This window comes from Microtus pennsylvanicus, chromosome 3 (genome assembly GCF_037038515.1).
Source record: "Microtus pennsylvanicus isolate mMicPen1 chromosome 3, mMicPen1.hap1, whole genome shotgun sequence".
Taxonomy (NCBI): domain Eukaryota; kingdom Metazoa; phylum Chordata; class Mammalia; order Rodentia; family Cricetidae; genus Microtus; species Microtus pennsylvanicus.
Genome location: NC_134581.1, coordinates 43,018,792 through 43,045,743, shown reverse-complemented (window position 1 = coordinate 43,045,743; position 26,952 = coordinate 43,018,792). Strand labels below are relative to the sequence as shown.

Here is a 26,952-nt window from a genome sequence, read left to right as displayed (position 1 = left end):
CCCCCCGCCCCCCCGTTGCTGCCAGCTTCTCAGGCAGCCCTCTCTTACTCTGTTTTTGAAAATACATCCCACTCTGAGACCCATTCCATCCGTTCTCCCTGCTTTGAGTCTTCCTGTGAGAGTATTTGTCAGTAATACAGTTGTCCCCTTAGCCTTCTGCATCTACTGCAAGACCCCCACTGAATGCCAGAGGCCAAAGGCTCTATGAAACCCTATACATACTGGGTTCCCTCCCTCCCGTCCCCCTTCCTCTACCCTCCCTTCTCCCCTCCCCTCTCTTCCCATACACTCACATTATAACAGACTTTGGCCTTTTCTTAACAAAACACGCTTTAAACGGCGTATTTTGACATCTCTAAATTGCCAGCGTTAGTATTCTTTAGGTCCATGAATAAACAAACGCCATGTGAGCAGCTGGTCTGATAAGTAGATGTGGAGGGGGTTGTCCCGGGGGAAGCGTGTCATTGGTGGGGTTGCCCTGCACGAGGCAATGTGTGCTTCCTCTGGGATGGTGTGAGTCGATCCTCTCTCCTCAGTCAAAATCCAGGATTTGTTCACTTTAATATTTTTGGACCGCAGTTAACTGCAAGTCGTTAAAACCATGTAGGTTACTGTTTGTGTTTATAGTATCTCTTTCTCCCCAGCCTTGAGTTCTGTTTTCTAAACTACTGTATCTTGTAAGGTTTTAAGGCCCCAGTGCCTAGCAGCTGGTGTAGACAGTATAGATGTAAATGAAAAAAAAAATGAATGGCGTTGATTGGTGAGCAGAAGTGTGGCATTCAGGGCCTTTGGCGACACCTGCCTTTGTCCCCCTAAGAGCAAACAGCCTCAGCCTGGAAGAGCACAGGGACCCAGCTGGGTGTGTGGGGGGAGAGTTGGGGAAGATACCTGACATGTCAATCAGGCTGGTGAGTCATGGGTCGGCCCCCTCCCCCGCAATCAGGGCCTGTATCACAGATAGCTTCCCCACTTCCCTTTCATCATAGGCCCAGCAAGCCGTCCTGTGAAGTGTATCCCTCTTGACTGCTTCTCATGTCTGGCCTTTCAAAGACTGGCTGCTTTTTCACTATGTCCTGAGTTTGACTGGGGAAGAGTTCTACAGAGAAGAAAAGCATCCTCAGAACAGATGTGGCGCGCTGGCAAAGCCTCCCTCTCCATGTGCTTTTGAAGGGAGCCCCTGTGCACGGCCGCTCCTGCAGGCCTCACAGCAGAACAGTTTAAACAAAGGATCCAGGACTGACGCTGTCTTCAGTGTCTCCAACTACTAAAAACACCAGTCTTTTTGGTAGTCCGCTGCTGGATTCAGTACTCGTGGACTGAAATTTGACCTTACATTTTAATCAAGCCACTTTTCTCTGGCCACGTTAGCCTAGATTCTCAAACTGGACTCTGTCCTAGGCTGTTGTCCTTGAAATAATGGGTCATTCAGAGCAGTTCCCGGAACTTATTTTTTTTCCCAATCCACTAATGGCTCTCCTGCCCTGCCACCCCAAACCAGTTAGTGTTGTATCATTTAAAGCCTTTCTTCACTCCTGTTTCCAGCTTTCCTTTGGCCTCTGCTTACAACACCAAACCTTCCAGCCTTCTGTAAAGTCCCTTAGCTAAAACAAGCAGAGTGAACACAGTGATTCTTGTACTATTCTCTTGTGTGTCTCTCTGGGAACTATTCCTAATGTTAGAATTGGTTACTTGAATTTTATTCCTACAGCGTAGCATTAAGTGTGTGCATACAGCTGCCACGGAGGTACATCCCAACAGTGGCTGTCTTTAAGACCTGGGTTTGGTTTGGGGCTCCTTACACCCTCCGGGCACATCACTTGATCTCGAACCTTCATCCCTGTTTACACTCAGTTGGACACAGGAAACGATGTTTACTGTTTTCATTTAAGTCCTGACTAATTTCTTGTTCTTACAAATTCCTCTCCTGAATTATTATCCATCCCATGCCTCGCCTCTCCCCCCCCAGAGGTTTGGCAATTCTTAGAAATGGTTTTGAAGGTTATCAGAACCGGAGGCTCAGTGATACTGTTTGGTGGACAGGGACCAGGGATGGGTCCGTGATCCACAGCACACTGGACAAGGATAGTTTCCCTCAGAATGTCAGTGGTACCCAGAGCAGTACAGACTGCTGTAGCTGACTGGTAGCAGACAATCGGAGGGCTTACTGCCTGTCCCCAACACTACCTTAAAAGACTTACATATAGTAACTAAATCCTGTCAGTAATCATCTAGTCTTCTATGATTACTTTACAGATAGGAAGTTAAACAACCTGCCTACCACATTTTGAGTGGGAAATGGGTTTCAAGGCTTAGTTGCCTTTAAAGCACCCAGTCCTGATCCACTCATTGATCAGCTTAAACTGTGCCTTTATCCCTCCAGTGCGAGTAAGAATGCCCATCGGGGTATTAAGATCTAGAGATAAAATGTCTCTGGGGGAAGGAGACTGTCGGTAGTCACAGTCTTTGTTTCAGAACTGGGGAGCCCTTCACTGGGATGGGGGTTGATGCTCTCAGTGTCTGCCACAGGCTGAGGGAGTTGCTGTCTTCCCAGAGCAGGAGAGATGCTCAGACACAGCCCCTGATCTGCTGCAATCCAGCATTAGTGTTTCTCTTAGTTCCCCTTCATATTCCAGCTGTATTGACTTAATCATAATCGTTAGAGCTATCAGACATTTCCATGCATAAAGTTATTTACCTGGAAATCAGCCAGAGAGCACAAATACTTGGGTGGCAAGCCAAGCGCGGGGAGGACCATTGAATGATTAGCAGTTACTGAAACAGGCTTCGCTTTTGCCCTTGGAAGTCGCAATGTTGGTGATGTTTTCTTTTTTACACCGTATTTGTTCTTTGAAAATATCACGCATTGATAGAGTGTATTTTGATCATATCTGTAAGCAGTTTTCCTGTCCCGTCTGCCTGCTCCCAAATAACCGACACAGAGGATTAATACTACTTACAAATGCTTGGCCAGTAGCTCAGACTTGTTACTGGCTAACTCTTACACTTAAATTAACTATATTTATTAGCTGTACTTCACCGTGTGGCTCCGTGGCTTGTGACCTCATTTTCTGCATGTCCTGCTTCCTCGGCAGTTGGCTGGTGTCTTCTCTGACTCTGCCCTTCCTCGTCCCAGTGTCCTCCATTTGATTGTCCATCCCAACTTTATCCTCCCTTGCTATCGGCCAAGTTTATATTAGCCATTGAGAGTAATACATATTCACAGTGTACAGAAGGATTATTCCACAGCGCATGTCCATCCACCATTAACTCCCAACGCCACATTAGAGCTTACTACAGGGATAGAGAAAGTTGGAAATGCATCTTCCTGACTTTAATAAAAAGGATTTAAACAGGACACAGAGGAAAAGACCCTTTTCAGTCAGCAGATGTACATCTGTGTTAAAGAGAGCATGCTAGCAACTGCAGACTCTTGGAAGATGTAGGTGAATGCGAACTGCTGCCTCAGGGGCCGTCGCATCTACTTCTGTCTGGAACAGTGCAACTGTATTTTCAGCACTTCTACGTACATCATGCTTATGGAGTTGATAACCATAAAACTGAAGTTGTGGTAAATTTAACTGAATTCTTGTTTGCTTGTTTTTGTTTTATTGTTTATTTTATTTTATTTGCCATTTTGGAACTTTTTCTTTAATCCAGGCTGGCCTCAAGCTCACAGGACCCACCACCCAACTGCCCAATAAATACATGGAGACTTATTTTTACTTATGAATGCCTAACCTTTGCTTGGCTTGTTTCTAGCTAACTTTTCTAACTTAAATTATCCCATTTCTCTTTAACTACACTTTGCCTCTGGGCCTTTTACCTTTCTATATTCTATGTCTTTCTTTACTTCTTACTCCCTGGCTGGCTCTGTGGCCGGGTGCCTCTGTCCCCTGGCGTCCTCCTCTTCTCCTCTTCTCAATCTTCCCTCCTCCTCATATTCATTCTCTCTGCCTGGCAGCCCCGCCTCTCTCTCTCCTGTCTAGCTATTGTCTGTTCAGCTCTTCATACCAATTAGGTATTTAGACAGGCAAAGTATCACAGCTTTAGAGAGTTAAACAAATACGGCATAAAAAAATGCAACATATCTTTGCATCATTAGACAGATATTCCACAGCATAAATGAATATAACACATCTTAAACTGATATTCTGGAATACAAGTTATTTCAAGGGGGGAGCAGGGTCAGAAATGGGTAATGGAGTGTATATGATTGGGAGAGAGGAGTGACCAGCGAAAGGAGTTACATTGGTGAAGGGGTGTACGTATATGTGAAAATGCTATAGTAACAACATTGGGGGAAGGATAGGGTTAGCAGGATGACTCAGCAGGTAAACTTGCTTCCAAATGTGGCGGCCTGAGTTCGAGCCCCATGGACCTACATGATAGAAGGAGAGAACCAGTTCTGGAACTGGTCCTCTGACTTCCATGTCCCCCTACGCTCTCTTTAAATAAATACAATACGAATATTTTAAATTATATTGCATATATTATATACAATATTGTGTACATATCGTGATAAGCAAGGCTACTCCTCCTCTCCCCTGTCCTTGAGCGTCATTTCCCTGTGGGGATGGATGTCTGCCTCCTTTCAGCCCCGCCCATCCTTTCACACCAAGGTTCAGCATCGCAGGGACGGTTTTTATGGAACTGAGAAAAGAAGTTGCGGAAACTGGGACTTGGTTTTCAAGGTGAATTCGCAGGGTGCGTCACCGTTCTGATTTTCAAATTAGACTTAGCACATAGGTTGCATGGAGGAGTTAACAGTTTTGTTTTTGGCGGAGGGAATTCAACCTTTCCCTCTGCACCTTGGAGACTGGCTTGTTCTTGTTCTTTTAGGAAAATGCGTAGAAGAAGTATTTTGAGTAGACACTGATCAATGTCTCCTTTTCTCTCTAATAGGTTTTAAAATGGAACATTTCGATGCATCACACAGTACCTATTTCAGGGCATTACTGGGCCCCCGAGGTAAGGTGGTTTTAGGTTTTGCTCACCATCTTTGGCTTCCCTCCCATCCCTTTATGGCCTCTTGTAAATATTGCATGAGGAGATCTTAGAAAATGTTTTCTGTGATGAGATCCAAGCTTTATCCCCAGTAACAAGGAGGCCTGCGAAGTTGAATGCTGTCCACCGGCTCTTGGGACAGACACTCAGCTGCTGTGGCCATCACTCTGCTGGCATTGGCTGCCATGCCTACAGCCTGGGATTAACGGGGGTACACTTTTCTTAAATCTTAACTCCCTAGAAGAAACCAGGCCGGTGCATTCCAAGCTTGCGCTCAGCCTGACAATAAGATGCTACCTCCCTTGCAGAGTCCTGAGAGCTGCTTTCCTCTAGAATATGGGTCTTGCTGTATCGCCCAGACTGGCCTTGAACCCCTGGGGATCCTCTTGCCTTTGCTACCCAAGAGCTGGGCTGTGTGTGTGGCACCATATCCCAATAGAAGTACATGCTTACGGTGCTGGGAATGAAACCCATGGTTTCATGTGTGCTGGGCAAGTGCTCTGTTGTTGAGCTATATACGATGTAAATATGCCCATAAGGATTTTTTTCTCTCATTTTTAAAATTTAATTTTCATGTATATTTTAGAATATGTTAATTTTGCAAAATAGCGGGCTTCATTTCAACATTTCCATGTCTACAGACTGTCCCTGGTTTGTGTACATTCCCTCTCTTGTCCCCTCCCCATCACCTGTCCTCTTCCACGTCTCCAATAGCCCTTTAAGGATTGGTTTCTTTGTTTCTAACTCATTTTACTTCAGGTCATATGCTTGAAATCCCTTGCTATTGGTCTTCATTCTCCATTGTTTTTTGATGGAGGAAGGTCATTGGTTAAATAAAAAGAAACTGCTTGGCCCTCATTGGTTAGAAGATAGGTGGGAGGAGTAAACAGAACAGAACGCTGGGAGGAAGAGGAAGTGAGCTCAGACTCGACAGGTCTCCTCTCGGGAGCAGACGCCTCAGCAGAGACGCCATGCCCTGCTCCTGGGCAAATGCACACGATGAAACAAGCCGCCAGGTCAGACATGCTGAGTCTTTCCCGGTAAGACCGGTGCACACAGATTATTAGAGATGGGTTGATTGGGATATCAGAATTAGCCAGTAAGGGCTAGAGCTAAAGGGCCAAGCAGTGATTAAATGAATACAGTTTGTGTGTTGTTATTTCGGGCATAAGCTAGCCGAGCAGGCGGCTGGGGTGTTGGGGACGCAGCCCCACCGCCCTTATTACTGCAAATGGCGCCCGACGTGATGGACTAAACCCACTTAAAAAACCTGAGAAGGCTTAAAAATAAGGGAGAGAGAGTTTAACACAGATTTTTTCTGTTTGTTGGTGGCGTGCTGTAGAGAGATTTCCTGATTTGTCAACAGCAGCAGAAAAAACGCTGTGTCATTTTAAAGCGCAGCTTCTTGGGGCTGTGCTGCCAGCGTGAACTCTGGCTTTAAAGCATTTGTGGCACTCTGGTTGCTAGAGGCAAGCAAGCGCTCTCATCTAAGAGAAGCTTCCTGACTCAGCTTTAGCTGCAAAACCCTGCAGCTCATTAAGAGGTCCTGCCACGAAACACTTAAATGGTGTTGACGAAAAGCTGAACACATGCTTTTCAGTTTTCAGCCGTAGCAGGAAAAAAAGCTGCGCCGTTTAAAAATGCCGGCTTTCTGGGCTGTCCTGCCAGAGCAAACTCTGACTCTTTTACTCAGGTGGTTCGTGCGGTTTGCAAGCACAGGTTGCTGAAGCTCGCTTGCTGTCAGGGACCTTGAAATGCCATAGAGTTGTGGCAGTAAACATGGCTACAGCCAGTACCTCAGCCATGAGGCTGGAAAGCTAAGGAATGGGCTGGATCCAGCCGTCAAAGCCACGGCTTTAGTCCTACTGATATTGCTTGGTAAATTAAAGACTCATGTGGTCACAAAAGAGAGATATACAGTAAAGAGAGATTCAAAGACAAAGAAAATTTCTAAATGGTTTACAGTGTGTTAAAAATATATGCAGACTAAAAGTTGAAGTTCTTAAAGTAAAAAACAAAACAAAAAAAAGCAAGAGAGTTGTTGTGTGTGGTAGTACACATCTTTAATCCCAACACTTGGGAGGCAGAGGGAGATTGACCTCTGTGACTTCAAGGTGTGGTAGTACACGCCTTTAATCCCAGTGCCTAAAAGGCAGAGACAAACAGATCTCTGTGAGTTCAAGGTGTAGTAGCAAACACCTTTAATCCCAATGCCTGGGAGGCAGAGACAGGCGGATCTCTGAGAGTTCAAAGACAGCCTGGTCTACAGAGTTATTCCAGGTCAAAGATATACGCTCAAAAAGCAAAAAGTTAACCTAGGAATGTCACAGCTTAGATTCTTAAGCACCTAGTGATTTAAAGGCGCAAATCAAAAGTGCTACTGGATAGTAAAAAATTGCAGATTCACAATAGGACAGATTCAGACCACTAAATGAGTCACACTGTTGGATGAATGTACGTAGGCTTGGGAGAGAGAAGAAAAAGAATATAGAGAATAAAGTTAATGGTTTAAAAAAAAAAGGTAAAGTCTTTAAAGAGACAGAGTACAGATAGTTAAGAGATTAAAAGAAATAAAGAAAAACAAGCCACGTAAAAATGGAAAATTCACAGAGAGTCTGGATTATGTACATTGTGTTTTCTTTAAAATTTTTGACTGTGAAGGAGCTAAGTACAGAGAGACATTTCATTATATGGGCTGCCAAGTGGAACCAGAACGGATATCATGAGGGTATGATTTCAGAATTTGGGTCTAAGGATATGATGCCTTGGAGAGGGTTTTCACCTCAAAGCTTAGTGGTCACAACTGTCCCACATCCCATTTCCCAACTGGCCACCACACAGAGCAGTGAGCTACCATGATCAGCTGGGTCCTGGGGAACTCTTCACCTAGGGCCGGGGGTTGGACCAGCTGCTATGGGTACCTGGGAGATGGGGATGGATACTTGCTAAAAATATACTATACAAAAGAGCAAGGCGCTGGACTGGACTTTGAAGTAAGTGGACACGGCAAATTTGTAGGTAAATATGTATATTCATTATGTTTATAATATAGATGTACACACAGAAGATGTTAGCTGGGAAGTGGTAACTTACTCTTTCCGAACAGACTGCTAAGGGGCAGAGCTGAGAACAGAAGGCGTTGGGATTGCCTTTGTTGCAGCTACTTCCCTGCAGGACTTCTGAGAACTTGCCAGTACCATCCACCGCCACTCAAGCATAACTGGTGGGCAAGATGTGGAGGCAGCATCTCTATCTGGAGCCAAAGAGAGAAAGACAACACTGGGAAGGCTCAGAGTGTCTGCCAGAAGGAAGACTGGCACTTAGTTCTCCAAAGGGAGCGTGTGTTTTATTGAGCATTTTCCTCCTCCCTGTGAGATCAAGGCAAAAAATAATGCAGGAGACGAGCATTACAGTCCAGTCAGAGGACAGGGCCATAGGCAGTACTAGCAGGTCTGTGGGCCTAGGGGAGAGGGTTAGAGTGGAGTGTCCTCTTTTACACAGGAAGCCCCCGTGAGTCAGCATGGTCTCAAGTTCCTAGGGTGCTCTAAGTATCTTACATCGTCCCTGTCTGATCATGGCTGAGCCAATAGCATTTCATTATTTTTACCCATTGACACTCTACTGCTGGCCTTGTCGTCTGGCACAGTGTCCCTAACCTGGCTACGGGGCAGAGAGCTCGGACCTGCACATGGTGGGCACTCACTGGGCTGAAGGGCTTTTTAGTGCAGGCTGCCCACCTGACTCCATGTTAATTCAATAAACATAATAAACATGATTTAGCTTTAAGTTTCTTTCAGGTGTTTTGAAAGCATGTTATTTTACTATTTTACCTAGCAAAAACACAAGTAATAAATCATGCTAAACCAGTATCAAAAAGCTTTTGCCTTGCTTGATGTGTGTCTCTATGCTTCTGCATTGTGCAGACTAAATGCGACGTTAGTGTCATGAGGCTTTGAGGGTGGGTTTTCTTATGTGTACCTTACTAATCACCAAATGGTTTTCTTCCGGTGTTTTTCAGATACAAGGGTGAAAGGATGGTTTCTTCTGGACAATTACATTCCTACGTTTGTCTGCTCTGTCATTTATTTACTCATTGTGTGGCTGGGACCAAAATACATGAAGAATAAGCAGCCATTCTCTTGCCGGCGAATTCTCGTGGTGTATAACATTGGACTCACCTTGCTGTCTCTCTATATGTTCTATGAGGTAGGTCAGTCACTGACGAGGGCTTCCGTCCTCTGTGCTGTCCTGGAGCTGCTCTTCTCCGTTGTGTCCCTAAGTGAGGACAGGCACCTGCTTCGCTCGGCGAGACAACTGGGCAGCTAGTCTATAAATGCATTTGGAGGAGGTTATAAAATTGATCTTTAACACACACACACACAAAAAGTTGTTGGTACAGATGTTGCCTAGAATACCTAAAGTAGAAGCCTTTGCTATTGATTCTTTGGTTCCTCATGTTTCATGCGGCATTCAGAACTAAACTAAATATCCTCCAAAAACATTGGTATGCGTGCAGAATACCGTCTGGAAAGTGAACAAAATGTGAAAAGCAGAGCTGTGGGCATCTTATTATTAAGTGCTTAATAAATGCTTGTTTCTCATGTGGAGGTGGAGGAGGAAGGAAGTGGGTGGTACTCTGGTAAATTCTGTGGCGGTTCAGCCTTTGTTCTGACCTGGTAACTTGTCGGATCTCACAAGTTTTGTTGTTGAAGTTTTGCTGTGCATATTCATTGTACATGGCACGGCGTTAACATAAGGATACTTTTACATGACTATACACCATCAGTATAAGCTGATTTTAAAAGCCTTTAAAAGACACATGAATGGTAAGATCCTCATTTAGAATTCTAATGGTCCATGTGACCGAGTTCAGGCCCAATAATTTCTTTTACATGACTAGAGTGTTCAAATGAAGTGTTTTGCCTTCAAAGGCAAATAATCAGATGCAACATTTTATTTCTCCCTATTTTGCAAGGGATAATAATACAGCCTGAAGGAAGGGAGAAGTTTTTCTCTATTGGTAAGCCCAGGCTGTGCAGCCAGGAAGGAAGGGTGGGGAAACTGTCCTCTATTGGTAAGCCCAGGCTGTGCAGCCAGGAAGGAAGGGGGAAACTGTCCTCTATTGGTAAGCAGAGTTTGCGTCTTTGGGCAGGACTCTGTTCTCCAGGCCCACATTAACCTATTCCTAAATCCCCTTGGACAGAGAATTCCTGTCTATACACAAAATGGACATCTTTGGATTCTCTTATTATGGCTTTTATTCTTCAGGGGTTTGTAGAGAAGAGGATGGGGCAGATGGTGAACTGCTGTGGTGACCTCATGGCTCACACTGAGCGGGGATGTGAGGAGTTAGTAGACACTCCCATGACCTCCGGAAGAGACACAGCTGGAAGAGCTGACCCCTCGTGTGTGCACCGCTCTCCCACGGTGTAGATAGTGTAACGGGATGAGAACAGCGCTAGCACCGCTTCATGTTTAACACTCAGAGAAACGGTTTTTCTTTTCTCTGACCCATTCCAGAACCAAGGCAACTTAGCCTCCCGGATGGAGATTAGAGACCTGGAGGCAGGACCGTGCATGGGCGTCTCCTGGCCCCAGTCCTGGGCAGATTGCAGGTTCCAGAGCAAACATGTCTCACATAATTAAAGACAATAGAGTCATTTCTGTAAGGAACCCTCTATAGACTTTAATGTTGGACGTAATATGTTCTAGAAAAATAATTTAATAATATAAGGTGATTGAGTTTTAGAGAACCTGAGCGTTTGCCTTAGGGGCTGTTTCATGCTTCACAAGCCCCAGCGACTTAGCCATTATGCACCTTAGCTGTGTGTACAAACATCTCTGGAATAAAGAAGAGAAGAAAGTTGCTGGATAAGCTGACAGTCTGTGCATCTGATGAGGGGCTCCTGGACAGCCCTGGTGATCAAAAGCCCAGCTCTTCCTCTGGCAGTGTGGTGAGGATGAGGGAGTTCGTTGAGCACTGTCTCAGCCCATGTATAGGGAAGAGATGTGGGAAACACACAGAGGGAAAGCCCGCCGTTAGTTCCTAAGCTGGCAGGACGGGAGGGGCAGCACACAACAGGCAGCTGTTATGTATTAAATCAGGTTGTGAATGTATATTCTGATCACTTATGCGTGACGGATAAGCCTGTGCTTGCATCGCTCCAGCATGATCATTGTGTGTGATTGCTGTTGTTCAGTTCTTCATCAGTGATAGGGCTGTAGTGTGCCCCTTGTCAAGCTTGGGATTTCAGTTCAGTTCCAGGTTTTTGGTTTTTGTTTTCTGGAACTAGCATTTGTATTCCATTGACTAAGAAGACACAGTAGGGCAGCTGTGAAACCTTAGCCACTAAGCTGAGGGCGTCATGAAGCCCGTGGGGTGCAGCGTGGCGCATATCCATCTCTAGTTACCTTCCTGCTTATTGACATATTTGCGGCTGTAAAGAATTTTTAGAGCAAATAGGTTTCTGCCTTGACAAGTTCCACATCAGCGCAAGGAGAAGGAATGGCTGGGTAAAGGAAAGCGAAGTCTGAAATAAAGGGGTGATGGGGGCACAGAGGAGGAGCCGCAGAAACGGTGAAAGGGGTGAAGTAAAGGCTGAATCAGTTTTGAAAGCAAAACTGGCTCAAAATGTAGAAGGCATATAGGTATATTTATAGTCTATGCATTTGGTGGGGGCGGAGGTAAAAGGAGAAAAAGGGTTGTACTTTGAGTTATCTCATTGACCTAATGCTGGTAGCCTGGAAAAACGTCAGATTTTCCTGGTTTTTGAGTGTATTTGAGATGTAGAATGTATTAGTTTGAAAGTATTGGGTGTTTTAGGTTTGAGGAAGGCACTGCACTAGCTGGCATCCCAGACAGTGGTGAAGATCTGAATAAGGCTCCAAACTGTAGAAGAGAAACCATTTGCCTTGTTCCTCGGTGTTGTGAACGGGCTCTTACAAACTATCCATGTCAGGGTTCCTGGTGAGAACCCCATGATGGTAAATTCTAAATGTCAGCTTTTGGATTGGATTAGGGACCACCTAGGGCATTAATGAAGCCTGCTTTTCCACATGTTTATGGAGAGGTTTATGTGGGGGCAGGGGAGACCCATCCTGACAGTGGATGGCAACATCCCTGACCTGAATTGGGGCGGTGGGGAGGGAGGGACAGGGACGCAGATGAGTGATGACCTTCCCTTCCCTGCTTCCAGAGTGGAGCAAGCTGCTCCGACTGACCAAGGAGGGAATGCCAGGATAAACACTTTCTCCTTCAAGTTGCTTTTTGTGAGGTGAAAGGAACCAATAAAAAAAAAACAAACAAAACAAACCCTGCCTTCCTGATATCAAGTGGCTTTCCCTTATTCTCTGTTTCTGCACCAACTGGAGCTGCATTTCCCTGTCGGCGCAGCAGCACGCTATCAAAGCGGCTTCTGCTCCTTTGTTACAGTGTTGCAGGAGGTGTCTCCCACAGGCAGCCACTCTGTTCTAAGGTGAAGCTGTTTTGATGTGTCTGCTCTTTTCCCATTATGCCTCCGACCTCCGCTGCCCTGCACCGAGAGGATCTAATTGTGTAGTTTGATGGAGTCTCAAAGGGCATGTTCATCTTGCTCAGCCTGTGCTTCACACACTGATCCTGGACTCAGCAGCCGCTGTCAGGGAGGCAGGGTCACAGCCGTACAGTGCCTTCGCCGTCTTTGGTTACCCCAGGGTTGCTTCTCTTCGGGAAGATACACTCTGGACTCAGGCTGTCCTGTTCAGCTCTGCCTAAACCCCCAGCCCCAGCCCCAGCCCCAGCCCCAGCCCCAGCCCCTTGATTCTTCCTCCCTGCCCCTTAACCTCTTCAGTATCTGTCCCCAATTGAAGGGCTTTCGTAGTACGCCCATCAACATCTCATTCCACCCCAGCCCAGACTCACAGACACCTGTAATGAACAGGTTCCCTCTACTTCGTTCCCTTGCTCATTTTGCTTGTTTGTGCCACAGAAGCTGTCCTTGTATAGCAACACAGAAAAGCCACATTCCAGCACCACATTGTTACACTATTTAATAATCAGATATAAATTACAGGTTACAAACGATTACTTTTTGAGTATGTCTTTTTCTCTAGCAGCTGTGTGTAGAACTGTATGTTGGTGGAAAATGTGCTCAAATGATCTTTCCAACATCAGAACATTTAAAATATCATGTTAAAAAAAAATTATTCCTGAGAAGACAGGTCTGGTTTAACACAACACCCAAGCTTATTCTTTATTTCCCCGCCAGTGCTGGGCTTCCATACATCTGGGTCTGAGGCAAGCCTGAGGTGCATGGAACCCCGTCTCAAAACAAAACGAAGTCTCCTCTGGCTACGTCTCTGAGGTCATGCTTCTGAAGATACGATTTAACCTATGTATTCTTTTTAAACTTTGAAACAAAAGTGTTGGTTGAATTCCCAGAGAAGCATCCCATAGTAGCATTGCTGGGGTTGTAGGAGATGAGTGTCTTCCCCAAAGTGTCCTAAAGATTATGGAAGAACTCGAATACAAACTACAGCTAGGGGGTAGGGGGGAAAAAAAGCTTAACTTTCCTGGTTGGTGACATTGGTAGAGTTGGGTGTGCGTCATGTAGCTGTGTATCCAACCTGGGTGGTTTCTGTCTTGGACCAGGTGGCCAGGAGTTCGTACTGCCTTTTGTTTGAACTTTGAAAATCGTGGTCTCGGTTGGAAAAGTGGAGGATGCAGTGTGTCAGGGCGCTGCAGCCTTCTGTCCTCTGTAATTGGGAGCCGTTAAGCACCTCCCTCGGCACCTCTGAGTTCTCCCTTGACTGGGGCTCTGATGTGGCCAGAGAGCAGTAGCTTTAGAAGTATATTCCAAACTGTCTTCTTGTTCTTTTGGTTCAGGCTTTCCTAAAATAGATAAACGTTATTGTGGGAAACAGGATTGGAGAAAGTTATTTTGTTTCCCAGAATACTTTGAAAAGGGTTTTTGCTCTCTGCCTTCTTAAGGAGGGTGTAGAGAAGTTGGCTCAACTGGAGAGACCAGTATTTGTAAGAAAGCTCTGCTAGGTGTGCCCAGCCTTTTGACATTGTAACAAGACTTTGCCATCTACAAAGTTCACACCATGAAATCATTAACACCCCCCCCCCCAGTACAAAACAACCTAATGTTGTCACTGCATTTGTGGTTTTAGGTTGGGGTGCACAATTGTAGGTTGGACAATGCTGGCTTGCTGTCCAAAATTGGTGACATTTTGTTCCCTTACAACTGGAGTTCCTTGTTCGGAACACTCTACTTAGGAATTATAAGGGGCTAGTACGTCCTTCAATGAAGCTAAAGCTCTCCTGGGAGGATTGCACATAGAGGAGGGGGATCGCAGTCCAAACTCCTTCTCTTTCCTCACCCAGGAGGGAGGGAGGGAATGCCTTTGCCAGAGAGGAGGCCTGAGAACTGATTCTGCAGACTCCTCAGAGCTAACCCTCTCTCCTTACCTCCCTCCCTCCTTTCTTCCTTCCTTTCTTTATTTCTTGATAGGGTCTCTTTTTGTAGACTTGGCTGTCCTATAACAGAGATCCTCCTGCCTCTGCCTCCCAAGTGCTGGTATTAAAGGTGTACCATCACGCCCTGCCTTACAAGTCCTTGATTAAATCCAGGCTTTGCAAAGCAAGACTGAAGTAGGTTGGCTGGAGAGTTTTAACCTAGGCAGAGGACACTGGCAGGGGCTCCTGTTTCCACCTTAGTCGTAGATTCTCAAGTTCCGGAAGCAGACAAAGCACACGTTTGGCTAGAGTCCTATCAGACTTACGTGGTCCGTACCCAAAGGCTCTGCACCCGACTTCCTCATGTAATGTTCTGTCTCCTTATTCCTGTCCCTTTTTACGGTATGAACTGTTTAAAAAAAAAAAGACCTCCAGTATAAGAGGGCGGGGGCTGGCACTCAGGAGATGCCAGGCATACCCTCTTTGGGTTAGCCTGTTTGCTCTGTGCTAACGATTTGTCAAGTGTGCCCAAATGGTCCTTATGCGTAAACAGGGGAGTGCCTTCAGCTGTGTCCATGATCATAAGAAGGAAAAACACTTCTGAAGGGCGTGGGTGTGAAAGTTTCTTCACAGGCTTCCTCATGCTCTGGACCTGAGATTTCTGATTGAAAGCCACCTACCAATGTGCCTCCATTCATAATACCACCCTAAGTGACCTGCTGTGCTGTAGAGGAAATGGGTACCTTTGGATTCAGAATGGCTTCTGGTTGGTTATAAATCAGATTTCTGCTAAGGAGTGCTGGATATAGGTAAAGGTCTAATTTCCCCCAGCATCCTCCATGGAGAGACTAGTCAGGAACCCAGAGACAGGCCAGAAGACAGAGGGGCCTAGAACTGCCGAGGGAGGTCCCCATGTCATTTCTGAGTCTGTTTCCTCACTTAAAACGCTCACTTTTGCCAGGTGCAGAAGCACACATGTCCCAGCAAACAAATGTGTGAACCATCTTAATGGCTCCTAGGAACAGTCCTCAGGCTTTGTATCTTGAGTCTTTGAAGTTCTAAAAGGTCTGTGAATGACGGACTTAACTGTCCTTGAAAGATGAGGTAAGATCAAAAATACATCCACGCCTAGGATGCTACCTCATGGTGCCGGTCTAGAGAAAATAGTATTGGGTGTGGTCTGCTATGAAGTCTAGCATAGAAATTATTAAAAACTTGGACAGAAAACCTCTAGAGAGAATTTCGTCCACCCTCACTCGGGCAGTGAAAACCACAGTTCTCCCTGTCCGACCTTCCCAGCCCATAGCGCTCAGTCGCTGTGTGACGCTATTCAGAATCCTGTGCTGTTCTTTGACCTACAAACTCTGAATGTTTTCATGTGGAGAAGGTTACAAACGGAAAACAGCAGAAGGGAAGTTAAAAGAAACATCAGACATTAAACTCAGAACCCGTGCGAGCGTACCACGCTTGGCATTTATTTCTCACATCCAATTGGATGGAAATACGACCGTGTGTCTTCCTAGCCTTATCCAAGCTTGCTGCTCACTGTAGGCATCTGTATGTTCACCAGGCTGAGAAGTTGTCTCAAGGGCAATGGGCCTTGAGCCCCCTAGATCCTGGTTCTCAGTTACCCCATCCCTCCAGCACTCTCTCACTGAGATCAGTATCCCGAGACCACCAGCTTACAGTCTCAACCACACACTGAATTCTCTTGAGAACTTTACGAGAGGCCCCTTGAGGTTCTGTTTCATAGTCAGGGTGAGGCCAGGGATTAATATTTCTTTAAAAGCACCCAGGGTGATCATGCTATGCAGCCTCATTGGCACCCACAGTTGTTCCAGATTTCATGTCGTGAGAATCACCTATTCAAATACTGGTAAAATCATAGCACTCAAGGTGGAGGCAGGAGGATCATTACTTCAACCTATGACCCCTCCTCTCTTCCTACACACATACCCCACATCAGGCTTTCTGTCCATACATTTCAGAGTCAGGAGATCTAGGATAGGGCCCAAGGTTGTTAAAGGTTCCTGGGTGGCGTCAGCTCTGCTGCTGGGGGACAATACTTTGAAGCAACATCATTAGAGTCTGAAGAATTTGTGACCCCATGATCTAGGTTTTAAATTCTGAAGAGGTGGGGTAGTTCAAGAGTGCATTCCTCAAGGGTCCTGGATGCTGCTGGTGGTGCTGGACGGGGGTACACACTTAGCAGGTGACTGGGTCCTTGTGTGACTCAAGCGCTTGAGATGAGACCTAAAGCATGCCGCCTCAGCACCTGGCATTCTGTGATCATCAGGAACACTCAAGATTGTTCTAGACTGTAGAAGAAAGTAAACACACTTGGAGCTGTGGTTTTCATAGACAAATGGCATCCCATGAGTGTTAGGAACATAGCAGGTGGGCACCGTGGAAAGAGAGTAATTAAAATAAACTTCTTATCCCGACCACTAGAGCAGATCTTAAGGTCTCATCATAGGCCACTCGTCTCACTGTGTGCTGGTGAGGAAACGGGTTCTATAAGGGAGCCAGTGAAAACTGCAGGACCAGAAGCTTGCACCCCAGTTCTGGGGTCCTTCTGTGCTGCCACAGCTGTCTGCAGATGGCGAATCTGTGAGTACAGAGGATGGCCCAGCAACAGAACAGAAAGCGGCAAGGAATAAGAAGAGTGTACTACATTGCTCTTAGTGTTTAAAGTGTAGTTCCTGTCCAGTGGTCTTGGTACTGGCAATTTATGGACTTGTTCGAACTCCAAATTGCTGTGCCCCCATTCCCTGAATAGCCGGTGACTGGCACACTCCCATCAGAGTGCCCTCAGGTTTGGAGAGTCCAGGTTTAGGGAACGTGCATAAAGAGACAGGATGACATCTTGGACTGGCCTGTGCTGGCTGAGCCATCAGGTGGAGGGAGTTTGTGAAGGCAGCAGCCTGGGAGTGACTTCACGCTCCTCTTCAACCTTCCTGAGTGAATGAAGGGGAAGCAGCAAGGGTTAGAATGACTGTTTTACTTTGAGCGAACTCGCCAGTGTAGCCACAAGTAACTTTTCACAAACTGATGAAGTTGAACAGGGCCCTGATACAGTAACGACTTGTTCTTCTCTGTTTTAGCTGGTGACAGGTGTGTGGGAAGGCAGTTACAGCTTCTTCTGTCAGGGAACACACTCCGCAGGAGAGGCAGACATGAAGGTACTGTTTAAGAGGTGGGGGTGGGTGGGTGTGTCTGGGTGTTTTTGGTTTTTCAATAAAGAACTTATACAAAAGATGAAGAAGACCATACCCTCTCCATCGTAATCATTTCTGTTGACATTTTGAAGAGGGAAAGAAGGAAGTGCTGGGTTTGTGGTATGAAGATTTGAACAGAAAAGGCATAAACAGAATGAAGAACTTAGGCCTCTCCCTCTCTGAAGAAGCTTTTGTGAGCAGTTGACGAGAGAAGATTGTATTTACTGGGTTTCAGACATACACAAAAGAGATCGTTCAGATTTAAAGTCACTCTTGTAAGTGACTTTATAATAACATAGAATAAGCCCTCTGGGTTGTGACAGTAAAAATAAAATCCAGCTTCCACTCTGAGAACCAGAGTTTTCAGCTGACAGTCAAAGTTCGGCATGGCCTACACTACCTCTGGACATACCGGTTGGTGTTTTCCTTTGGATTTAGCTTCACTTTGAGATAGGGTCTTTTATATCTTCAAATTCTGCGTGGCTAAAGATGATCCTGACCTCTCAATTCTCTGGCTTCTGCCTCCTAGTCCTGGGATTGCAGGTGTGCACCTTCCTGTTCTTGTTAAGAGTGCGCGAGAGTTCCAGAGCCCTTTGAAGGCATTCCCTGCTGCTGTTTTCAGGGTTCCCAGGATAGCATGTTCATCCATTAAAGGCGCCCAACAGTGGCTGGAGCCCAGGCTCTGGAAGGCACCAGGAACCAGTGGACTCCCTAGCTTTATTTTTGTGTTGGGTATACGTGTGTACGACATGTCACAGGTGACATTCCAGAAAAGCGCTGGAGATTTTATAAACCATAAACCCTTTGCTTTTAGGTCATCCGTGTCCTGTGGTGGTACTACTTCTCCAAACTCATAGAATTCATGGACACCTTCTTCTTCATCCTCCGCAAGAACAACCACCAGATAACAGTCCTTCATGTCTACCATCACGCCACCATGTTCAACATCTGGTGGTTTGTGATGAACTGGGTTCCCTGTGGCCATTGTAAGTACTAGGGTGTTTGCGGACATGTGACAGAGACAGACCAGAAGCTTAGACGCTCAGGGAAGATGTTGTCTCTGTGAATTTCCAGATTAAGCGTTTGAATTTGTGTTCAGGCTTTTTTCTTTTTCTATTATTATTGTTGTTGTTGTTTACACTGTAAAGGGTTTCATTGTGACATTTTCAAATCATTATACTTTTTCTCATTTGTCCCTCCTCCCACTACCCTCTCATGTTCCCTTTAACCCTTTTTGGTCCCCTCCTTTCTACTTTCTTGTAACATATAGTAGACTTAGTAATCCTAAGCAGAAAGAGCAGTGTTAAAGCAAGGTCCAGTCCCAAATTATCCCACAGAGCCATAGTAACAAGAGCAGTTTAGTACTGGCACAAAAAGGGGACATATAGACTAAAGAGTAGACTGCAAGACCAGAAAACACACAGCTACCACGTAAGCTTTGACAAAGGTGTCAGCAGAAACCATCATTGTTTTTTGAAAAGACAAACCCCAAACCCCACAAATCATTCATTAGTAAATGGACCATTGAATTCAACACACAGTTCATTAAAGGAAACGCAAATGCCCGATAAATACTTTTTAAAAGCGCTCAGTGTCCTTTAGCTATCAGGAAAATGCAAATTGAAACTGCTTTGAGAGCCTGTCTTGCTCTGGTCAGAATAATTATCAAGAGAAGGAATCTAAAACTGCCCTACGATCCTGCTGTACTGCTCTTGGGTAACTAGCCAAGGACTCCGAGTCTGTGTACCACAGAGATACACACACATCCAGGGTTACTGCTGCTCTCTTCACCAGAGCCAACAAATGGAACCAGCCTGGGTGGCCAACACAGATGAAAATATATGGTGCACAGTGGAATTTTATACAGATAAAAATCATGGCATTTGTAGGAAAATAGAAGCAACTGGATGTAGCCAGGCTTTTTTTTAGACCGCCAGCTCCCAAATAGTGTCACAGAGACTTGCCATTAAATAGGAATGACTTGCCTTAGCTTAGACTTCTTCCCAACTAGCTCTTAAAAATTTAACCCATTTCTGTTCATCTGTGTTCTGCCACGTGGATCGTTGCCTCTGCTCATTATGGTGCATGGTGCGTCTCGCTCACTCAGTGTCTGCCTGGCAAGTCTCTGCCTTGCTGATTCCTTCCCAGAGTTCCTGTCTCTGCCTGGGGGTCCCGCCTAGCCTTTCCAACCTAGCTGCTGGCGATTCAAAGCTGTATTAGACCCCTCAGAAGGCGCCTTGGCAGAGACACATCTTCAGCGTATGGAAAAAGATTACCTCACATCAAAATGAAATGAAATACCGCGTGTTGTATATCATACGTGAACCTAAATATAAAATTGTATCTGTGTGTGTTCATATGTAGATCACAAAAGTAGAAAAAGGATCACGAGAGAGGAGGAAGAGAGCTTAAGGGAGGGGGAAGGGAACAGACGAGAACAAAGCACATTGACAGAAATGTATGAAGATTCCACGATGAAACCCGTTACTCTGTATGCCAATTTAAAATTGAAATAATTAAAAGACAAGCCTCTTCAATAGATGGTTCTGGAAAACCCAGAAATCCAAGAGTAAATCACTGAAACAGGACACACAGATCTCTTGCTCCACTCAAAAATCAATCCTAAATGGGTCAAAGGCTTTAAAGTAAGACCGGAAGTTCTGAACCTGTCTGAGGAAACCAGTGACTTCAAGACACAGAAATGGGCAAGGACTTTGCAAAGAGGACCTGGGTTGCTTTCAATGAGTTTATGTAGCCGAAGGGCACAGAACCTTTCTCTTGCAGCCAGTGTCTTGATCTGTTCAAGTAAGAAGTCGGGGAATGGTGGGCAGATAAGTTGATTCAGCCTGTAAAGGTGTTTGCTGCCAGGTCTGATGGCCTGAGACCACCCATGTGGTGGAAGGATAGAACCAACTCCCACAAGCCCCCTTTTGTTAAGTGTGGAAGGTGTGTGCCTGCTAAGTGATGGAATCCGTCTCGTACAGTAGGTGTGTGGGTCAGTGAGCGAGACATTCATGGGTCACTCCCTGCCCCCCAACATGGTTGCTGATGAACTCTGCCCACCGAGACTGACGGCTCCCTTTGGTTTATAACGAGAAAAGATTTCCTAAATGCAGTGCCTTTGGACTTGGGAGAGGAGTGAGACCTAGAAGGGAGGGTTGAGCTCACACACTCTTGAGCTAGTGTTTCTCCCTCATCACCTGCGGATAAGCTTCCCGAAGTCTGCTAGGGACAGCCCTCTATTGATTACATTTGAAGAATATTTTACATTTCAAGGTATCTCAGGACAGCTAGCCCCACCTGGCCCGTTGAAAACTAGAGAGTATACACGACCTATGCAAGGCTATAGGACCAGTTTCTGTCATAGCCAGGAGAAACTCCTACTAATATAACCCCGTGTGTCTGAAAGGAGCAGGGAGTTTTGGTTCATTATTTACTGTTGATGCTGAAAGTATTAAAAAAAAATGATATTGTACTAAAAGTTGGAAATTGTGATAAAATAGATCTTTCATCTTGAAGGAACTGGCTGTAGATTCTCTGTTAATAAAACCCTAACTGTAGTCCTGGGGAGTAATCATAACTTCAGAGTCTCCAGACCTCAGCAAAAGAATGGAAACAGCCTTCTTAGAACATTCTGTCCATTGCTTATCCTTGCCTGGTCTTCAGAATGGTACATCGTAGGCCTCTGGGAGGAGAAATCTGCCTCCTGGTCTGCCAGCCACGCATGCAGGTGCCAGGTCTGGGGCACAAGTAGTCATGGGCCCTCCCAAGTGGAAAGTGACTTTTCATTACACGTCCGATTAGTCCGTATAGCTACGGTGTTTGTTGCCCTCTGTCGAGAGGAATTTCTCTGCCTCCAAAAGTGTCTTGGATTTCCCCCACCTCTTCCTTACAGACCTCTAACGCACCCTCCCCCTTGCTCTTGCAGCTTATTTCGGTGCGACACTCAACACCTTCATCCATGTCCTCATGTACTCGTACTATGGTTTGTCCTCTGTTCCTTCCATACGTCCCTACCTCTGGTGGAAAAAATACATCACTCAGGGGCAGCTGGTGAGTAACTTCGCCCCTGTGCCCAGAACTGGCTCCCTGCTGGACACAGTCCTTTCCAGGCCATACTGTTGTTTAATTGAATCCAGTTGATGCAGTTCAGGTTGTCATAGGCAGGTTCAGGGATGCTCTTGTTTCTAGAGGACGGGGAGACTGCTCTGGACTGGGGATGCCTCGAGTCTTGAGCTCCCGCCTTCAGGTCAGTCTTAGTTTTTACTCGTGTGTATATAAGCACACATAGTGTGCACACGTATACCTGTGTATGCTCTCTCATTTCCAAAACGAAGATGAGAGCTGCTTATCTGTGTTGCCAAGAATTTCAGGGAGCCCTTCCAAGGTGCTGAGATCAGAGCCCTTGCAGCTTCCTAGACAGTGAGCCTATTGGCTGAGGTTCAAGGTGATGACTCTGGCCCCCTGGAGCAGGAGCACCCTGCGTGATGGGCCCTGGCAGAAGCAGGCCAGTAACGGTCTGGTCTATGATCCTTCACACCATTCTTTCTTGAGCTGTGGCCAGTTGTCGGTATATCACAGGTACACCGTCCTTCCCCTCATGAAAGCTTCCTGAGCTAATTAGTAATGCTACTGTGTCTCCACACGGGCATGTTTTGTTCTGGATGTCAAGCACTCATGCTAAGTAAATGGTCTCTCCCTTTTGTAGGTGAACACATTGAGGCAGGAGGCTAAGGCCGGCTGCAGGGACAGGAACTGAGCCCTCCAGTCCAGGCTTGCCACATCCCTTTGTTCCAAATGAATCTAATTTAGATTCCCCCTGAATCAATCTTGATTTTTCAAAATTTAAAAATAACAATCTGAGAAGCTTGAGCTCCTTCTGCGTTTGGTGTTTCATTATCACCTCTGCCAGCTGCTCGGAGGTCCTTGTTAATCTTTTTCTCACCTGTGAGAAAGGGTAATTGTTCTCTGGCCTCCTCTGGTAGCAGAGACGGAAGGATGCAGAGATATAGCTATGCCTAGTCACAGCTCTGGCAGACAGAATGTGGAAGAACACGTTTGGGCCTTGACGCCCTGCTGGGCTCTGTGTCGTCTGCGTAGCTCCGTTTTTTCCTCCGGGGACTAGCCTGAAGAAATAGAGGGAAACAGAGCTGGTGGGATTTCTGAGATATCCCTGGGCTGGCCTCCTTCCTGTTGTTCCTCCTGGGGGTGCTTTAGTCGTCACGTGTCTTTAACACGTTTGCAGCGTGTCTCTGTGCAGGCCCACCTGTTTTTCAAGGTTGCCCATCAGAAGTCTGCTACAGAACTAGCATTGTGGCCAAGAAGAGTTTTCATGAAACTTTCACCACGTCAGAGTGAACACATCCGGAGTAGGAAGTGTGTCAGTCAGATCACGTGTGACACATGCAATCAGTGACCCTTAAAACACACTGCTCACTCCTCTCTCTGGTATCTCTTTGTGCTGAGTCACAATTTTGGAGAAAGGTGTTTTAATAGCTTTGAGGAGAGAGGGGAGACAGACGTACAGGGGTTAGGATCAAAGGTGTTATCGAAGGCCAGCAAATGCTGGCTCCAAAACTTGGCTGGGTGCTCTGATCCCAGTCCCCCGGCTGGAACCCGTGTGTTCTCTGCTACTGCTCAGCACTGGCCTTGCTCCTCCAGGTCCAGTTTTTGCTGACAATCATTCAGACGAGCTGCGGACTCATCTGGCCGTGTAGCTTCCCCCTCGGGTGGTTGTATTTCCAGATCGGATACATGATCTCCCTGATCACGCTCTTCACAAACTTCTATATTCAGGTAAATCTCACCCTGAGCTGACCCCTGACCTTCAGCCTTTCTCAGTAGGGCTGTGTGGAGCCACCGCTGGGTGCTGGCCCTGTGCTCTGCAGGAACCTTTGTAGGGATGGAGGAACTGCCCACTTTGATCTCGATACCGAGACTTGGGCATCTTGGGACTCAGGTGGGAAATGCCACGTTTAGCGGGGTGCTTTTTTTCATGCCCTCTGGCCTAGTGCAGAGACATAAAGAGGTGATTTTTCAGTCATAAGTCTCAGCCCCACTGCCCTGCTTATTAGAGAGCTAAGTGACATTTCCATCAAAGTCCTCTGATGGAATTGAAACCTGCCATTTTGTCCCACTCTTCCTACATGCCCACTGCTCAAGTTCGGGGCTTGAGTTTGGTCACAGGATGAGGTAGAGGTTTGTGTTCACAGACTGTCTCTTGGGCGTCTGACCACCTGGCACACACTGATGATTCTCCTGCTTCTGTGGCCAGTGCCAAGTGGCTTCAGTCCCCACTGACCTGGGCAGGACGTCAGGAGGAAGGGCAAAGGAAATGGGTCCTGAGGAGAGGCCAGTAGTGTGGAACAGCCCCGTGGAGGCTCAGCCACTGTTTCTCTTCTGTGCCTGTGACTTGGTGACTCCTGGTGTGCTGGGCCCTGACTATAGGACCTTTTTTTAGCTGTTTCTAGCAGCATAGTACTCAGTACAAGAGAGCTGAGGTAGGAGCTGGGGCAATAAGAAAAAAGAATTAATGGCAAGCAATGGCTTGTGTGTTAGAGGAGCTACTATCCAGTGGGAGAAGCCAATTTAGTCACAGCCCATTGCTCCACCATCTAGATCCTGTGAGGCGAAGCAGAATGGACATTAATTCTGTATTGTTATAAATGTTTATATATAAATGTTTTTATAAATGTATATATAAATGTATTCTATATAAATGTTTCTCTTGTGGCCTAGGAGTCAGAGAATTTATAAGCTAACCCTAAAAAAACAAAACACGGAAGTGTGATTGCAGTAGAAAGTGGTTATTTGAGCATACGAATTACTTGATCAGATTTATCAGATAAGGAAAGCAGGCCTCGTTAGGTGCAGCCTGGTACGGTTCTCCTGGTTAGCCGGCACTCACCTGCCTTGTCCATTTCAGACTTACAGCAAGAAAGGGGCCTCTCGGGCGAAGGAGCACCTGAAGGGCCACCAGAACGGGTCCATGGCTGCCGTCAATGGACACAGCAACAGCTTCACTTCCCTGGAAGGCAGCGCGAAGCAGAGGAAGCAGAGGAAGGATTGACACGGCAGAGCCGAACCCTGCAGACCACGGCGTGTGATTGTAAGCACAGTATGAGTTGTGCCCTGACGCTCGTAACAGCTGCTGTCACTAGTCTGGCCTACTGTAGTGTGATTTCCGTAGGACCTTTCTCATCAGTTCAAAGTCCCTAGAATATGTATACAGATTATACAAGTAGGCAAACAACCTCTCACATTTCTGGGCTCTCCTCGACCCCTGCGCTAGACTGTGGAAAGGGAGTGTTATTGTAGTATACGACACTGCTGTTGCCTTATTAGTTCTAACACGATAGGTGCTGAATTGTGGTTCACAATTTAAAACACTGTAACCCAAACTTTTTTTTTTTTTAAGTGTAGACCATGCATGTGATTGTGAATGTAAATTTGTACAATGTTGTTAACAGTAGAAAAACACACATGCCTTAAGACTTAAAAAAAAAAAAAAGCAGGGCCCAAAGCTTAGTAGTTTAATTAGGGTATGTTTCAACTTTGTATTCATTTGTAATAGCTCTGTTTAGGAAAAAAAAAAAGCAAATCTGTGATTTCTGAAGCTAGAGTACGCTGTGTGACTCAAGTGTCCTGGAGATGCAGAATCTGACGGCACCTTCGGTTTTATAACGGTGGCTTTTCATCAACAGGCCCAAGCCTAGTGGGACAGTCAATTTAACTTTTTAAGAGATCTTATTTTTTTATTTTGAGTGCCACTATTAGTGTGTTTAAAGAGGTGGGGAAAGGGTCCAAAGATGTCTTGAGACACTTACATATCTCTTGTGGGTCCCCCCACTCCCCCTCCTGAGTCAGGGTGACTAGAGGAGGGTGAGCAGGCCACTTTACACTTCTGAAGTGCTGAGTGTTTATATGCAGGAGACAGAAGTCCACTCTACTTCCCGCCGTTTGGAAAGAGGAGAAATACCTTTCAGGAAGGATGACTAGATAGATGTTCATTACGTGACAGTCACATGTACCGACGATGGGGAACTGGTTACCTGGGTCCAAATTTTGTATTGTTTTTCTGTAGTGCTATTTTGACGTATACTTCCTTTTTAAATGTGCCTAATTCACCACGAGACCTGGAAGCACCTTAAGTATTTTGAGGTAAAATTAAAGACATAGCTAGAGCATGAAGGAACGGGCATCTGGGGAGTGATTGCTTATTCAGTGTAAAGCTTGGCAGCGTCTGTAATTTTTTTTTTTCTGCTTAGCATCTAAAGATTGGTTTAAAGCGCTTGTTTAAAAGTAACAGACTGCTTATCTTAAAATCGTGTCTCGTGCACCTGAGGCAGTGGTCATACAGATGGGGACTCTTAGGTGTGCCATTTTTTTTGAGGTGTTGAAAGTTTAGCCTTTGAATATCTTCTGCATTGAAAAAAGAAATTCATGGAACCACTCACAACACATCTTAGCAGATGATTGACAATGTATAAACTAATTGTGGGTTTGATATTTATGTAAATATCAGTTTACCATGCTTTAATTTTGCACATTCATATTATAAAGAGCCAATTGGTCCTAATTAGTCTTGTGGGTTTTCTGTTTGGAAGGAGTTGCAGCATCTGTTTACATTTATCAAATGTAGAGTGTGTATATTTGTGTGTGTCTTCATCCTAGGTACCAGTTTGCAGGTGTCTTTACGTATTTCAGTACAAAGACTATAACATTCAATAGTGTGCTGTCGAAGTGTGCTTAGCTCATCTGGATATACCCACACTGTTAATAATGTCTAAACATTAATCATTAAAACATTTTTGATTACCAGTTCCGTGTTTTCATTGTTCGATGGGCAGCCCGTTCCGAAAGACGGGAGGTTGGTCGACTCTATCCCTGTATAGGAACTTAGGGAGTGGGTGTGAGTAACGCCGGGTGACAGTGGCTGTATTAGGGCTCTCCAGAGGGACAGAACTTACAGAAGGATGCATACATACATCTGTATTTTAGATTGATTAGACTGGCTTACAAGCTGAGGTCCATCTAGCCCAACAATGGCTGTCTACAAATGGAAGACCCAGAAGCCAGTAGTTGTTGAGCCCATGAAGCTGGATATCCCAGCTGCTCTTCAGTGTGTACTGGAACCCCAAAGCAGTAGGACCTAATGTCAGTGAAGAAATGGATTTGCTAACCAGAGTGAGAGCAAGCAGGCAAAGAGAAGAGAGCTGCCTTTTTCTGTGTCCTTTTTATAGGGCGCCAGCAAAAAGTGTGGCCCAGATTAAAAATGATCTTTCCACCCCA

At 45.8% G+C, this 26,952-nt stretch overlaps 1 protein-coding gene across 4 annotated transcripts in view; it reads left to right on the top strand.

The window, feature by feature from the left end:
- Nucleotides 1-26,481, top strand: part of Elovl5 (ELOVL fatty acid elongase 5) — a 318,923-nt gene extending 292,442 nt beyond the window's left edge. For all 4 annotated transcript variants that reach the window (XM_075965166.1, XM_075965165.1, XM_075965163.1 and 1 more), the window contains exons 2-8: nt 4,903-4,968; nt 9,023-9,210; nt 17,548-17,625; nt 18,476-18,647; nt 21,590-21,714; nt 23,323-23,457; nt 24,587-26,481. In XM_075965166.1, coding sequence (XP_075821281.1) covers nt 4,911-4,968; nt 9,023-9,210; nt 17,548-17,625; nt 18,476-18,647; nt 21,590-21,714; nt 23,323-23,457; nt 24,587-24,730 — 900 coding nt within the window. In that variant the 5' untranslated portion in view covers nt 4,903-4,910 and the 3' untranslated portion in view covers nt 24,731-26,481. The remainder of the gene's footprint in view (nt 1-4,902; nt 4,969-9,022; nt 9,211-17,547; nt 17,626-18,475; nt 18,648-21,589; nt 21,715-23,322; nt 23,458-24,586) is intronic.
- The last annotated feature ends 471 nt before the right edge of the window (nt 26,482-26,952 follow it).